This window comes from Streptopelia decaocto (genome assembly GCF_964273445.1).
Source record: "Streptopelia decaocto genome assembly, chromosome: 2".
Lineage (NCBI taxonomy): Eukaryota > Metazoa > Chordata > Aves > Columbiformes > Columbidae > Streptopelia > Streptopelia decaocto.
In genome coordinates, this window is record NC_138655.1 from 21073320 (window position 1) to 21090779 (window position 17460).

Genomic DNA, 17460 nt, shown 5'->3' on the forward strand with positions numbered 1-17460 from the left:
TTTTCTTTTGTGTGTTGCAACAGCATTCACAATTGGTGTAATATTAGTGAATAAAGTACACGGTGCTTAGTGAATCCAGGAGAACTTGTGTTGCTCATGCCGAATGACTGCGGAGGCTCTGCAGCTTATGGCTGAAGTTGAGGTGGAGCCTCCCTGGCAGCACTGGAGCTGTGGTGGGCAGAGGTCCCACTCCTGCTGTTGGATACCTGGGCCTGTCTCTGCACTAGCACATCCCACAGCCTGGCAGGAAGGCATTTGTGGACTAAAACAAGTTACGCTGAAGATCCAGTGCTTGCACTGTGTACACTTCTGAAGGGATTTCGTTGGACTAGCTCTGGTGTGACCCAGAGGACTGAGTACCCATTATGAGTAGGAGGGTGGCATCTAAAAGGAATCCAGTTTGATGGTTCCAAGGCCACAGCGTAATGTGAACCAAAAGGACATGAAAAGTAGCAGATCAGGAGACTGAGAAACATGCTCCTTATCTGAAATACCATCCTAATACAGACAAATCCCAAGTTAACAAAATAAAGTTATCAGGAATAAAAGATATATTTTGTTTTGGGAGAGAAGTTAATAGATCTGTTATGACCTAATCGTTGTATATTCTTCAAAGCATTGACTTGTGTAGTGAACTTAGGTGTTTTGTTTTATTTTAGGGTACCTGTTTTAATAGTCAATTTTTGAAGAATGAACTGAGACTTTTTGGTGAGGATAATAACATTGCAATGCTAAAGAATGTAAAAGAAGTAGACTTTTTTTTTTTTTTAAGATGTTTCAGTCAATGTTATAATGATTATAGGAATAAAGGTATGAGCTATTGCTCACTCAAGTACTGATTAACTTAGGGTTTAGGCTCTCAGTGAATATAGATTTGGTAATTTCCTGGCTGTGCTTGTTCACCAAGAGATGAATAAAGACCTGTTTTTCAAAAGTGTCATGCAGCTACATGTCATTTTAAGTCCCTCTGTGAGGAAAAAAGGACACTCTAAGTGTGAGGAGGCAATACAAATACGCAACGCTGGACAACAGGCTTTAACTATACAGTGCAGACTTTCAGCAGCACCATACCCATTGTTTTATACTCAAGCAATAATTTTCTAAGCACAAAATGGTAGACATTAGTTGTCGTAAAAAGAGAAAGTAAGAGTCTAAAATCTACATAAAACAGTTCAATTGCAGAATTGATTCTCTCGTTCTTATCTTCATTTTCTGAATAAAACTACATCACAGTTGGGCTAAAATAAAAACAGTACTACATAGAATAACAGCACTGAGTATTGTAAACAAACGCTGTGCTTTATCTGTTTTTACAGTGAAATTTTATGTGCTTATTTCCTGCTTTTGTGTCATAAACACATTTAAATAAGCCACTATTTCAGTACAGTTTCATCTCTTAGTAATTTTTATTCTTTCCATAATTAAATACATTAATTATGCCATTGTGGTATTTGAGTATACAACACTTTTTATTTTGCATGAACATTAGCTTTCACTGTTTGAAATTTTACATATATTTACTGTATCTTCTATGTAGCAGATGTTCTGTTATAGGGATTTGGGATAAATCTTGTCACTCTGTTGCTCAGCTTGCCTTTAGTAGAGAACTCTGGCTGATGTCTACACAGCAGTAAGGCTTTATCTCAATGTTTATGTCTATTGCATGTGTAATTTTACATTGAAAGAAAAGGTTATTTAATCCTTCCCTTACCTGAAGGATAATTTACATCTTGCTGCACAGCTTAGTGCTGTTTTACAAATGACCACCTGAAATTCCTATGACTCCAGTACTTAACCCTAAGGAAATACGGAACAGAGTTGCATATAGCTTGTTAACGCCAAGCTGTTCTTTTAAAAATAAATAACACAAATTTTGTCAGTATTTCTTGCAAAGATTGTTCAACTAAACTGGAGATTATTGATCAGTTAATGCCTAAAATTCAATACTGTCACTTGTCATGGTTTTTAAATTGCCTTTTGTCATGAAATACATGAATTTATGCAGAAGCATGTGTTGCCCCTTTGTCAAGGAAATAAGCAGCAGCTGGGTATAGGACAAAAACTTCTGCTCAAAGATGCAGTGCACTATATAAAAAGAACAATACGAACATGAAAATATGAGATGGCTGTGGATCATGAATCTTGAGTAGTTAATCCAAATACATATTGGTGCACAAATGTGTTAATTTGATTTTATGCATATCTCTAATCAAAAGGATGCAGTGATTGCAAACTAATCTATCAGAAGGCAGGAAATAATAAAGTGGTGTCACCTGTAAAGGCTGTGACTGGGTTCTGTAGGAATCTGAAATGACACAGCTGCTACGCTTTGTTGCTGAATATAGAGTCGTAACAAACGTTGCCTGGCTTCAGTGGACTGTGCACTCTGGGCCCTGCCGCACCTCCATTTGAAGCATTCTCTGTAGCAATAATACTGTTTATTTCATGAGCTGTTCTGGGAGGGTAAGTTTCACATGCTTAGACTGCTGCCTTATTTTTGTTTTGTTTTGTTTTTTTTCCTTCTTCGCTGTTTACTCCACTTTCAGTTCCTTGTCGCTTGCAATGCTAACTAAGTTGCACATGTAGCTCTGTTCCTGTCTTCTGAGGAAGGCGAAGTCTGAATTTCTGTGATACAGTTTAGTGGTAGGAGAACACGTTCGCGGAGATAGAAGAGAAAGTACAGGAGAAACCGTATTCTCAGAGACTCTTCTAGATTATAAAGGCTGAAAAACGAAATCTAGTCCCTTTTGTACCCTCATGTTCATTTGAGATTATACAAAGTGTTTTTTTTTTTTTTCCTCAGGTGCATACTCTCAATTTACTGTGTACTACTCCTGCAGTACAGAAGAGTTTGGCAGCAGTATGACCATATATACCTATGGATATGTAGCTCTTTGCTGTTGTTACAGAATTAAATCCCTGCAGCTAATGCATTTAATTCTAAATGCACAGTAGTTTAATAAATATATGTGCAAAGCATTCAGGAGATGAGGAGCTCGTGAACAATGACCCAGAAGACTAAGCGGCATCCTGCCTAATTTTTTGGCTCATTAACTATGTGTGACCTACATGTAAATAATTCAATATCGTATTTTGGGTTACATACTGAACAAATGTGTTTATCATAGAATGGTTTGAGTTGTAAGGGACCATTGAAGATCATCTAGTTTATCTGGAGGAGGGCAGCCTCCCATGTGCTCTGAGCTGTACCATCTTAACCTTAGGGCAGCCGTAGGTGTGACGGATGGGCAGGCTGTTTTTGCACTTCTCTCCCACGGACTCGGCAGACGAGTGTGACTGCGGTTCAGCCTGACACGCGATGTCTTCAGGTGGAGCTTGTTTCTGCACAACTGTGCTTAGATATTTACAGGAGGTAGGAGGTGGAGTGGCCACTGGCTGGGACTGTCACAAGATGTGCTGGCAAAGGAGTCATTTCCAGGAAGCATGCTGGAATATTACAGAGGCATCGCGGGTGTTTCCAGCTCCCACATCTTTAGATTAAGAAGGATATTGCTATTTTTGGAGTATGGCATCATAGGACCATTGCTCAGTGGCTTTTTATTGGGGTAATAAGTAAGGTAGAACCAATTTGTTCATGGAAGTGTATAGTGAGATTCACATTTTGGTAGCATCATCCACACTTGGTCAGAGGCAAAATTTGGTGAAGATTAATGTAAGGGAACTTCTGATGACAAGAGGAAGTATAAACAAGTTAAGCTTACTCTTTGTAAGGTACAGAGCAGACAGGAATTTGGGGAGCAGGATGAAGAAAGGAAGTTTGATCATGAAGTATGTTGTCTAAAGTAAAGCAAGTTGAACACGTACCATAATAAAGGGTGTTTGGAAACTCATGATGATGTACAGGAAGTGCTGTTGATCTCTTGTCCCTGATAATTGTGGTTCCAAAGAAATTTCCTGTCTGGTCTGCTTATGTAGCATTCATTATGTACCACAGTACCTTTTAACTCCAGGTAGTTTAGAAGAACCTCTCTCTTCATAGCCATTCTCTTCAGTTTATAGAGTTTTATTTATGGGGGGGTGTAATTTGGCTGCTAAAGATTTTAGCTTTGGCGATAGGTGTGCAAGGTTTTTTTTTGTTTGTTTGTGGACAGTAACTACTTGGTCGAACAGCAAAAATAAAGATAAATGTGGTGTTTGCCACTATGTATTTTTTTTCCCCTTTTCATTTTTAATTTCAACAGTCAAGTTACCTTCTCTGTAAAACACAATCTGAATTTAACTGAGACCCAAGATACATGATGTTCTTCCAAACTGAAGTTATAAAATTTGATTTTACAATCGCAGTGGACAAAGTTGCATGTACCAAGTATTTTGGGTGCACTTCTACAATAGTCATCACTGTATTACTAGTTTTAGTCAAAATGAAATTAGAACAGGGTTTTCATTTAAGAGTCATTATTTGCTATCAAATATATCAGTATTTAGATAAAATTACCGGTCTTTGTATGAAACCATCATGTATCTGGAATACAGAAGCCTGTCTTGTTTAATCTGAATGTTTTGACTAAGAGAGACAATTATTGGGGGGTGTGGATTTACTTGGCTGTGCTTTTTGAAAACTGCATGAATTTGAGTAAAAATTAAAGGAGAAACTTATTTCAAGACTGTAGGCTTAGTTTTATGCTCTGCAGTTATATGCAGATAACATTTTGATATCCTTCCCATGTCGCGTGAGCTGAGCTGCGCAGGCCGGGGGGCAGAGGCCGTCCCGCCCTGAGGGCTGCGGCCTTGTGCTTTGCACCACCTCAGTCTGAGCATCACAGCTACTGCCTGGGTTTCAAATACATGGAACAAAGGGCAACTGTGTTTTTTTCCAAACATGTTGTGCTTTTCAGGTGTGAAAGCATGGTTTTTCCATGCTTTGCCCTCATCATTTTCCTTTGCACTTTGGTTGAAGTGTTTACTGTGGCAACATTTTCCTTGTTGCCAGCCCCACTCCCCTGGCCTATGTTTATTTTCCTATCTGTGATGGAATTCAGATGATGTTAGTGAGTGAGAGAAATACCTTCCCAGGCTACGGTTTTTGTTGTCTATTTCTGCCTGCTTCCAAGACAAGACAGCATCTCAACCCAGAGGATTGGAGGGGAATAGAAGAAATTGACAAAGGTCAAAGGGAATGGCTCTGGACTGTGAAAGTAAAATAAAATTTTATGGATGAGTCCATCAGAATTAGAAGCTTTGACCATAGCTATACTTTGAACATTTAGGAGATTTTTAAAGACAGAAAAATACCTCAGACTTTGGAGATTGTTCCATACTGTAAACATATTGGTAAAGACTCTAACTAATTAATTAACCAATTGGCTGGTTTTTTTTTTTTGTTTTAATTGCCGTCAAGGAATCTTAAGAGATATTAACAGCAGCGATGACAACAATCTCACAGGAACTTAAATGGAAAGCCATTAAAAGTACTTTCTATACCTTTGTTTAACCTGTAGGTTACCAGAAGTTTAACATATATCCTATTTACCAAAGATTCTATTTTGATTTTTCTTTTTTAGGGGAAAAAAAAAGGCATTTACTATCTCAAGCCTTGTCCTTCTGAATATTTAATTTAAATGCAGTTGCTGACCACATCCTAAGTTGCAGGACTAAAGTTGACATACATTTCTGTTTAATATCACTTAAAATAAGTGGTCCATTTGTCATAAGCCTTTATAAAAGGAGATGGATATAGCCCTGGTTACACAAGTGTTTTTTTTTTTTTTTCAGAAGTCACTGAAACAAAAGGCGATGGAAGATGTCAGTTTTTGAAAACAAACCTCTGTTTCTTGCAGGCAGCATGAATTTGTGCAGGAGCTTCTTGATGTGTCTCTTCCAGCGCTGTACTTTGCCACATATAGTTAACCAGCTCCTATAACTGATACAGGCAAACTTTGTGTCAGGCTTTGTGGCACCTGGCTCAGTTTAAAACTTAAGGTTCATATGGGAATGAATAGTAAATGTTTCTTTAAAACATCAAGATTTATGGAAATTTACCGGTGACCTAGGGATTTTTGTTATATATATACTCTGCTGTATTAAATAGATAGACTAACAGGAATTTCAAAGATAATTATGTTCCCGTATCTTAATGGAAATTGCCGATCTGTTATCTGTTATATTGATATTCTAGTGGATTCAGTTTATATGGAACCGTGTGACATAATTGTTGAAATAATTTAAAGATCATTGCCTAAAAATTTCATAAAGGTGTCAGCAGTTAATAACACATGGCATCTGAACACACTCTATTTCAGTGACAGTTTCCAATAAAAAAGGAGGTAATAATCTGAGAGGTTTTCTCAGATTCATCTTTCTTGTAGTGAAGGATTATTGGGAAGTAAATAATTTTTTTAGAAAACCCACCTTATTTTGATATTATGGTACTTTGATGTGAGTTGAGGCTGCATCATCACAGATCAGTGCTGCTTCTGACTAGTCACTGAAGTTAGTTTGACAATAAAAGCAGCCACTTTATGTCAAGAGATTTATTGTTAGGTCATAAAATTTATTTAGATGGAAAATATTAAAGCATTCTGGTTTGGATATTGACTTAAGGTTTTTTTTCTTAACCCATTAATTCTAAGTCAATGTGTACAGGATTTGGATGTAAGTTCCCATTTTAGCATGCTTCCCATCTGATTTATAGTTTTTTCTCTTTTTTATATATATACATTGTTTTTATTCCTATCTGTCTCTTTAGTGTTATGTAAGTATTTTCATGTTTTATCATTGTATTTTTATCAGAACTAATTTCATCAATATTCTGAGTGTTTTGTTTTCCTGGTCTTTACATATAGTCAACTTGTCTATAGTTCAGATTCTGGGGTGTCAGTGTAGTGCCCAGATACTGACTGTCTTCAATGTATTACTTTGGGGTTTTTCATATTTCTAAATGTTTATGAATTCCTTTCTTGTCATGCTGTTCATTTTCAGTGTTCAATAACAGCTACAGATATAATTGTATGTGCTAATAATGCCTTTTTGAAAACATAGAAGTCATGAATAATCCCTACTGTAATTTGATAGATGAAATATCAGTAAGCAATTTTTAGCTTAAAACAAGAGGTCTCAAAATGTGTTAATGTTTTCCTTATGTTGGTGGAAATAATAGAAAACAAGACAATCAGATATGTGCTTCTCTGGAAAAAGTTACAAGTAAAATCACTTTACAGCAAGGATGGTGTTTATGTTGTAAATTTAGAGCTCAGTGTTACTGAAGACATTCAGCATGTTGGTTTATGTGCAAAATGGATAAATTGTTTGGAGAGCAGCTTTTTGAAACTTACGGGTATATTTTACTTTTGAAAATAGTTTAATTGGAAAGCAGTTTATCACTGATACATTATTTTATATTGTTTTAAAGTACATGTCTTTTGAACATTGAGGGAAATTTTGCTTTAAATTGAGACAGAGCAACTTAATATGTAAATATGTGCGGTGAAATTAATCCATCAAAAATGGGGGAGGAATACATCACTTAAGATCCCACAAATTTAGTTGTGGGTGGGATTTTTTTTTTTGTGGGTTTTGGGGTTTTTTTGAAAAAAAAAAATTTGCCCTTTTACTACACATTCTGATCATCAGGTTTCTAAGATTATTGTGTCTTTAGAAAGTAAAAAACTATGTGCATTTGGTGTCAACCCTGGGAGCAGTTTCTGAAACATTTTATTTGCACTCACTGCAGTGGAGGAGCATTGAGATGCTTGCTTAGGTGTGTATGATCAAGGTCAACTCTGAGTCTTTAACCTTGATATAAAATGACTTTTATATTCTTCATGTATTTAACATTCTGTTACCAAATATACCAGTCTTACATTGCAGTACTGGTTGAACAACTGATTTCACATGTGTGAAAATCCGTGTGACATGGCAAACCTTCAATATTACAAAGCTTTGAGGGACTGAGAGTTGCGGTTTTAGAGTTTGCTTAGTGATGTATTTTACATTTTAGATTCACTGCCTGTGAGCTTACTTATGAAAGCAGCTCTCTCCTGAAATGCCTGGAAGATTTTATTAGAAATCTGTTGTAAAGGCTAAAAGAAAAGATGTTGAATAAAGGAGAGGGGAATGAGAGCTGTTTGGTGGGAGAAACATGCACAAATCCCGGTTGATCTGCCACATCGTGTAATAGGGCTGCCACCTGTCAGCCACTGTATTTGCTTTAACGGACTTCTTTTACCTTGGAGGAGTACAAAATAACACGAGATTCAGAGGAATAACATTTGGTCTGCTACTCTTGATGACCACATGGGTCTCGTTCGTCCTTGCAAGTATAGTAAGTTTTAATGAACATCGCTGGGGAGTTACTCTTGAAGGTAGCTAATTCCTGACTATACCTGAAATGTCTTTTTGGATAAAAGGGATAGGCTACAATTCATTATGGAATAGATGGATATCTTTCCCTGGGTGTGTTTATTTGTACACCATTCACTTATAAATCTTGATATGGGAGGAAATGGGGAAGATGCGTTGAAATAAACCTTTCTTGAACAGAAAATAACATTTGATGCAAAAGCTACCATCTAAAATACCTGAAGATTCTCCAAACTCTTTACTACTATCAGTCTCTTGTTCCTTAACTTTCTAGCATATTTAATTTTTTCTAGTACGCTAATGAGGCTTGTTTATTTTCACTTTATAGTAACTTTTCCGCTAGTTTTTTCTCTTAAGTTTTATCATAAAATGAATGTGGGACCTTTAATGTTTAATATTAATTAAAATTATTTCAGCTTTGTTCTTTCTGTTCTGTAAAAGGGTATCTCAAGAATTTTTACAAATTTTATCTTGGAAATTAGCTTATTCATTATGTTTAATTTTAGGAAATGGTGCTCTTGCAGAACATTCTGAAAATGTGCATATTTCAGGAGTGTCAACGGGTAAGTCATTTTTTGTAATGTTTAAATTTCATGCATGACTTAAATAGTAAATATTGAAAGCCACCTGGTATCTTATGAAGAGATATTTGGCTATAAAAATTATTACTGCCTTTTGCAGCATGTAATAAGGAATGAAGCAACTGGAACATGGAAAAATTCTCATAAGATAAAATTGATACCTGCATGCTCATGAACAGATTATGCCTTTCTAAGTGGACTGCTTAATTATTTTTCCATACAAACATTGAACTAAGAGAAAAGTTGGTTTAAGTTGAATTGATATTTTCTTTCCACAGGAAAGTTTTTTTTCTGAAATGAAATTTATTGAAATGTAATTTTGGACACTGCTACTATCAAATAATATAAATCCAGGAGTTAGGTGTTTCACCTGATTAGATTGAAGCAGTAACTGAAACTACTGTACACTCGACTGCACAGTTTCCTTAATACAAGGAAAAAAAAGAGTTTTAGAACTTGTGAAACTGAGAAACTGATGAGATGCTGGGAGAACATGGGGCATAAAAGCAGCACAAGTTGCTTAAAGGTTGCAGTGTTCCCTTCCAGTGAGTCCTTCAGCCTCCTCTGAGCAGCAGCCGCGGTTGGGCCTCTTCTGCCTTAGCAAAGTGGCTGGCTGTCCATTGAGGCGTTCGGCGATACCAGTGTCTGATCTTTGTTCTTCAGATGTTAAGCAGTGCCAGCTAAGCTGCTCTTTGTGTTTTACACATCTGTGATACAGATACTCAGAGTGTGTGTGGATAGGGAGACAAACACTCTTCTTCAGTGGGCAGAAGAATACAAGCCTGATTATTTTAATAGGGAAGCTGCCACTAATCCCTGGAAATCAAACTGATTTTCATGCTCTTCTTGTAAAATAAGTCAAAATGCAAACTCATCCTTTTTGACAACAGCTTGCACATCTCACTGTAGTTGTCCTCGCAGGATAGCTTCATTATGTTGCAAATTGTGCATGCAGTTAGGTTTTTGGATAAATGTACAGTCAGTGGATGGTCTGTGTTACACTGTATAACCACTTTTCTCCCTTCCACTGTTTCCTATTCAAAGACTGTCAAAGTCTAATTATAGATCCTTGCTACCTGTTCTTGTGCAGCTTAATGAAGAATGTTGTTGCTTTTCAACAGTAGTAACACACCAAGTATCATCATACATGGTATATTATGGCACACTGCTAATTATAAATAATGACACTGGTACTTGCCACTCCTGCAACAGTTGTTGCTGGAGTTGGATTGTACGAAATACATAGATGACCTAAAATCTAGCTCTGCAGCTTTCTGGATCTGTTTTAACATACGTTTTAACAATCCTTCACCCCTTTGGTTGCTCCAACAGTCATGTCACAGGTCGCAATACAGTCAGAAAAGCATCTGCTGGGCAGGAGGTGAATGGAATTTTTGACTCTGCTTGCAGAACTTTGGCCAGCATGCTTGAATATACAGTGCCAAGGAGAAGAGAACACAATGTACTTTGTACACAAAATAACAGCAGCTGGTAGACAGACCTTTAACTACTGAGATGAAAGATCCAGTAAGGGTTCCATTTAAAAGTATTAAAAAAAAAATTATATATATATATAGATAAAAAAAAAATATATATATATATATAAAAATATGTATGTAAAAGGATTTCTGGTGGTCCCGTGTTCTAAAACAGTTTTCCAGCTGGGGAAAAATAAGTATACTCTTAAAGCTTTTATCTTAATATAAAGTGAAAATTCTTCACTGGAGAATTTTGAGATAACAGGAATGGGAGCGGTCTGTTATTGAAAAATCTGAAGAAAGCGTGTAGGCAGACCCGGTGACATTTTCCTCACATCCAGCTCTTTGCATGTATGTCTTAAATTTTAGGTGTATGGCCAAGTATAATAGATGGAGATGGACCTAGATGATTTCTGAGTTCCTTTGAAAGAATTTGTGTCTCCCGAACATGTTTTTGAACTTGCAGAGTATATATTTTTATCAAGCATACCTGGACAGCTTTATATCTATCAGAACAATTTTAAGAAGAGTTTCTGTAAAATAGAACCAAAGACATCTGGCCTTTAATCTTTCTAAATCCAACTTTAACTTGGTGCTGAAACCAACGACGTGATTTTCTTGGACAGTTGTTACTGAGAAGGGATTTAAAATAAAATGATTGTCTTGATGGTAGATTTCCTGTCATGCTGCTGCTGTAAGGCTACATGACCTACCTTACTAAATTATGTTTTAATAGCACAGACCTCTGTGGTCTTTGGTATTTATTCTTCTGCTGTGCATTATATCTGCCAAGTTGCAGGTACATCTCTAATATATGAACATGCTTTTTCTACCAATAGCGATAATGGAATGTTGTCTCTTGCCTATAAGCTATCACTAGAGAACAAGTGTTTATGCCTTTAAAATCTGAAAAATTGAGAAATATTTTCAGGTCTGTCTTTGGGGTATGTGGCACCATAATTGTCACAACTGCAAAACCACTTTCCCCCACCCCTGTTTTAAAGAACTTCTATACTGGTTAAAGCAGTTGTTCACAGCAATTTAAAAAAAAAAAAAAGTTCCTTTTTACAGATTTTTTCTCTGTATTACAGAGCAAAGGGCATTTTAAATTAAAGCTTTTTAGTTTGACCTGTAGGCACAGATTCCTATGCCTTCTTCCCCCGTAGTTCTCCAAATAAGACTTTCAGTGGCTCCTGAGATTTACAAATGCAATAATTATCCTCACTATTCATGGTTTAGACTTTATCGCAACATTATTCTCTTTTTACTCTAAGCTGTTTTAAACACCTTCAGATCATTTATCCAGCTGTATTCGTGTCCTTACCATGTCCAATATAATGCATACCTTATCATCTTGTGGTTCACATTGAAAGCTAATTCTTTTATCTTTTCAAGTGATCTCCTGGCATTACTGTGAAGATAAATCCCTAATCTCCCTCTCCCTGCTTTTCTGAAGTGACTTTTTTCCTTGACATGTTGTTCACTGTTACTACAGGTACTTTACTTCTCTAGATCTTGCTAGAGAATTTTTGCATAGGCTTCTTAATAATTTTCTTGTTATTAATACAACCAACTTTGGTACTGTAAAATTTTCATCGTCTCTCTTCTGTTTACCAGTCAACATCCTGTAAGTAGTTTATGGTCATTTTCTGTAGTGTGGGGTGGTGAACAAGTTTCAGGAAGAAGGGAATAAGGAAAACTCTTGTATGTGTTTTTAGAAGGTCTACAAGGAAATCCATATACACCAGAAAACCATGTGCACAGCTTATCCGCTCAGCAGGATTTTTTGACCATTATTTTGCACTTCAGTCTGTGAAATATCTTCAGTCCTAATTACAGTATTGCAATCTACTGACCAGAGTTATGCCAAAATAAGAAAACAGAAATGCAAATAGATTGTTAGTAAGATAAAGGCTCACAAAGGAAAGAGTTTAAAACAGGAAGCGAATGGGCAGAATTATGCCAAAGAATATAGAGGAATTGAGAGGCATGTAGGCAGAGACAACACCCATGTGTGGTTGTGCAGGAGGGAGTTGTTCCCACCCAAAAACCTTAGAGCCACCAGCATGAGATTGGAAACCATCTTGGCCATGCATCCCTATGTATATTTGCTTCTCTATGCAAACTTCTCATTTATTTTGTACTTCTGCCTCAGTTACAAAATCCTCTTCTTTTTCTGACTCCTCTAGTCAGTTTTCCTTTAATTTTAAGTTGCTATAGATATTGTTGACCTATATGGCAACTGTCTACAGGGCCACTAGCAATTGAAATTAGAAGTGCAAATTCTCCACAACATCGTGAAAAGATGTTTGCCTCTATTCATACATGTCTGGTTTATGCACTCTCACTTGAATTGTGGGTTATTTTTAATTCCCATGCCCTTCTTGATATTGCTTGCATTGTCCATGTTTAGAAACATACAAAGAAAATCCATGTTATGTTATATTCTTAAAAGCTTTAGAAGAACATCCCAGTTAAGCAGAGGGTGAGGAATTGATTTAAAAGGCTTGGTATTATCTTTGTAAAGTAGATTCCCTTTAAAACTGTTTTATTTCAGAAGTTTATCCTTGATTTTAAAAATCTTTCTGAGAAATTGTTGTCTTTAAAAATGACAGTACTTCTGAAGTGCAGCTTCTGTACAGTTGACCTTGACCTTTATATGCTTTTTAAGCAAATGGGAGATTTCTGTTGTCTCCTGAATAAGAGATTTCAGTGTATGAACGCGCACCAAGTATGCAAGAACCTGAAGTTCAGGAGGCTGTATATCCCTTTTCAAGGAAGTTCCCTTTTATTTTTTGAACCCCCACTCTGTCATATGCACACTTTCTTCAGTTCGATTTTTCTCTCTTCTGGAGCAGAAATACAGTATTGTTCACTCCACCCTGGCTGTGATCATTCTTGCCTCCTCAAGCCCTCCTTAATCTGCTTCTTTCTTCACATATTGAAAGGTGCTGGAAATGGTGACACTTTGCCCTGAGCTCTGTAGTGTTAGCTTTAGTGGAAACAGAGAAAAAAACATCTCAAGTAAAAGAATATTAAAAAAAATAGCGATATTGATGGTCTTGCAAACATAAGCTGAAAGAACTGAATTTGAGTAAAACTAGAAGTTTCACTTATAGTAAAAAATACTGCCTTGGTTATACAGGCTTTCCATGTGGAATTTCTTCCGAACTCATTTAACAAGCAAAAGTTCCTGCTTGTGCTGCTGCAGGGTTGGGCTGAGTAGATGGTGTGATAGTGGTCAGGGTGCGCTGCGCCTGCATAGGAAATTGCACATCTAGTTGCATAGTAAATTACAGTGTTTGGAGGTTCCTATTCGCCAGACACAGGGTGCACATGTATTTATAGCATGCTTAAGTTTTTGGAGGTGAGCTTTGTAAAACTGAATGAACATATGTCGAATGGACTATTTTTATCTTTTAGTGTTAAAATTTTTATTTGTCAGGCAAATGTAAAAGCTTCCTTGAAATTTTCAGTGATAAAATCTTGTATGTCAGTTCGTAAATATCTAAAACCAGATAAGTGTTGTAATATTATAAATTTCACCTGAAGGCAACTTATTTTAAGCTGAACATTATTTCAGTAGTAACCAAGTAGTACATGGAATTGCTTGCCAGTATCTGCTAGATTGGTACACTTGTTTTACACATACTTCTACTTTTTTGTGTATGTTTTTTGTCTCATACCTATTAAAAATGCTATTTTACTTCAATATTTAATTGCAAATAACCAGTTTTTCTTTCCAGTCCTTCCTTTTCTTGTCTCAACAGATGTGAACTGTATCCAGATCGTTCACACAGGAGTAGCATTCCAAAATATCATGGTGTTAGAGCACCACCTATAGGGTTTGCTCAAAATTAAAAGGTGACAGTTTCCAGGGAATAGTTGATTGAATATTCAAATCAAATAATATCTTTCTGTATTTTGAGACTTTTTCCTCCTACAGGTCCTACATTCTGTAGCCAAAGTATGTTAACACTTACCTGTGCAGCTCCAATAAGGAACGTGAAAAACTGTTTAAAGCAATGTTTTCTTAAAGCTGTATGTGAAAACAGTAAATTTACTGAGTTTTATTTTTCTTTCTAGACATCTATAAGCTAATGTAGAAGATGCAGGCATATGCCAACATTTTTGTCTTTTAATTCTTTTAAAACTATTTTTAGAAATGCATTATGCCATACAGAAATATTTTTCACTTAAGGTTATAGCTTTTTATTGTATTGGAGAGAGTCAGTAGTTTCAGGTCCCTGTTGTCTTGAAAAATGATCTTAAAAGCTTGGTTGCGGGTAAAAATAGAAAAAAATAACCTGTTTACAAATTACATTATTACAAACAACTTTTGCTCTATTACAAATGCAGTTCATTCTTCATCCTGTTTATTCACTGCATCAATTCTGATTTGTTATTTTGATCAAATACATATTCAAAATTTTAAAATTCTAAAAGCTTTTGATCACCAGACAATAACGAAAATGCCTTCTCATTTGTAATAGTGTTTAAACTGCTGTGTGTAACTGATTATGCTACTAGGAAACTTTGAGAGCTCATGAGTTTTGGACTAGCAGGGAGGAAACACTGAAATAAGAGCACAGGGCAATTATTTTTCATGTCCTTTCTGACCTCTGAAACTTCCTCAGTTTCAGGCTCTGTAGCAAGAGTATTCTGGCCTTTCTAATTATGTGAAGATTGTGAATATTATATGACAGGTGTTGAATATAAGGCTGCTAAGGGAGGAAAATAAAACAACAGTGAAACAAACCTGCAAAACTAATAAGTACATTACTTGAAATAAAATCAGCACAGCTGAGAACACTCCAGTGAAAGGAACAACAGAGTTAGGGCCAATAAAAAAGGTGCACCTCTAATAAAGTAAGAATACTAATGACTGAGTTACTTCAGTTGCATAGAATTAGTCCTATAAATACAAGCTTTCTAGTCCATTATCAGAAATATAGTTATGCAAGTTCCTCTTAAGAATAATCTCTTGTAAACCTGACTTTTAATATCTTTAAATGAATTGTGCTACAGTAAGTGCTCTTTGCTTTCCAAGCACTGGAATAATGCATATGATGATCATTTCCATGCCAAGGGTTGGAAGAGGGGATTGAAATGGCGGCCAGGCACTGGGTTTGCTTAAGACAGGAAATTTCAACTACTTGATTATTTTGCTTTAATTTATTTTTCACATTCTAATGCATTTGTCAGTAGAAGGGGTAAATGCATAGTTAAATTGAATTGAGTCTTTGTGAAGGCTAAAAATAAAATTAAGAAATACGAGATCTTTCACATTACTAATAAATAGTCAAAGTCTGTGTAGAGTAATCTCTTTTAATCTGTAGTGCTAATTGCCAATAGTATAAACTTCTGTACTGTCAACACTGGAAAATATATTTTGGCTGACATGTGGTGACCTGTGTCCATTACAAGCTCCTTTAGACATTGTTTTTCTTGCTACCTCGTCTAACTCAGTGTGATATTTTCCCTGATAAGGTTTGATTGATTTTTGTCTTACTGGCTTTTTAAAAAATGACATTAATCAGGTTGCTTTCAATATATATGTTTTTTTTAGCTTGCGGAGATATTCCAGAACAAATTCGATCACCAAGTGGGACAATCACAAGTCCGGGGTGGCCCTCTGAGTATCCTGCCCGAATCAACTGTAGCTGGTACATCCGTGCAAAGCCGGGGGAGATCATTACTATAAGGTAACAGTGCTCCTGTATTAACCACATGGATTGAAGAAGCACTGACTAGACATTTTTAACTGCCAGGTTTCCTCTTCCTTCCTGTAAATGCAGGATTTCTGTTTTGTCTGGTTTCTGCCTTTCCTTTTGTCTGATTTGCTCTTACAGATCCACATCACATTTGTTTTCACGTGGAGAGCTGCTGACTAGAAAAAGTTTCTATGTGCTCATTCATTTAATTTCTTTGTAATGTCCTTGAAATATAAGAATTTTGCATTAAAAATCGATAGGGGAAATTCTTAAATGCTTCATTGATATGAAGTCTCACAGTGTGCTTAGAAGTGACAGGGTGTAAATAGTAAAACAATAGATATGATTGCGGTTTTGGAAGTGCTGACTTTTGGCGCAGGGAACTCCTCACAGTTTCACATACCTTTTAACTGTTCTAAAGAAGTAACATAAAAAGGTAGTATCGGATGTTCAAGTTCTCACCAGTTCATTGCCCATTACTGCCACAAGGGAAATCTAGGCTTGTTTTAACATCAAGATACAAATTAGTATTGCTTTGCAGGCTGATTCTGGAACTGCATTAGCTGCAGATTTACTTCAATTTCCAGTACAGGCCTGCTGACCTAAGAAGCAGATCTTCAATATGAAGTATTTGCTTTGACATCAGTTAGTCTTCTAAAGTACTGCTTTTTAGTGTAAACAGTCTTTCTACTAAATATTAAATTAGCATAAATGCAATGTAAAGTAAGTAGAGCTGTTCATCTACTACAAAGCTTTCTAAACTTTTTAATACAATTTATTTTTCATGAAACTGATTTCTTGTTCTCTCCATTCTCATATATGTTTCACATCTCATTTCTGGTTTACTGCTGTGTTGTCTGCACTGACCTGTTTTGCCCAGACTGTCTTCCCTTCGCACTTCATTACCGTGACAGTGTGTCTTGATATAGCTGTTCTCATGCTGTGACATACCCAGTAGGTAACCAAGTAGTGCAACTGGGTGCAAATCTTACCTGAAATAATGGTTTTGAACAATTTACCTGTATTTAAAATGTGAAGTCATATTGTTGGCTAAGTGTAGCATTAGCTAAAGTTCTGATGATATTTGGGTTAAATAAAACAACTTAGTAGTATATGAAAATAATTAAGTGAGACACATAAAGACAATTTCGTTAACAGAAATATTTATTTATTTATTTATTAAGATTACAGCTTGATTTTTTTTGTTTTTGTTTGGTTGTTTTTTTAATAGCAAAACTGAGCTTCTTTAAGTACTGGATGCAATATTTTGGTCAATGGAATGGATTTTTGCTGTCCTAATAAATGTACCATCACTACAAGGTTAAATCCTATTCTTACATGGGTAGAGAGGCCACTGTATTTCTGATC

The 17460-nt window shown here is 36.0% G+C and overlaps 1 protein-coding gene across 1 annotated transcript in view; it reads left to right on the forward strand.

Moving 5' to 3' along the window:
- LRP12 (LDL receptor related protein 12) overlaps positions 1 to 17460 on the forward strand; it is a 49129-nt gene that overhangs the window by 19706 nt on the left and 11963 nt on the right. The window contains exons 2-3 of the mRNA XM_082045402.1: positions 8826 to 8882; positions 15948 to 16083. Of these exons, the coding sequence (XP_081901528.1) occupies positions 8826 to 8882; positions 15948 to 16083 (193 nt within the window). The remainder of the gene's footprint in view (positions 1 to 8825; positions 8883 to 15947; positions 16084 to 17460) is intronic.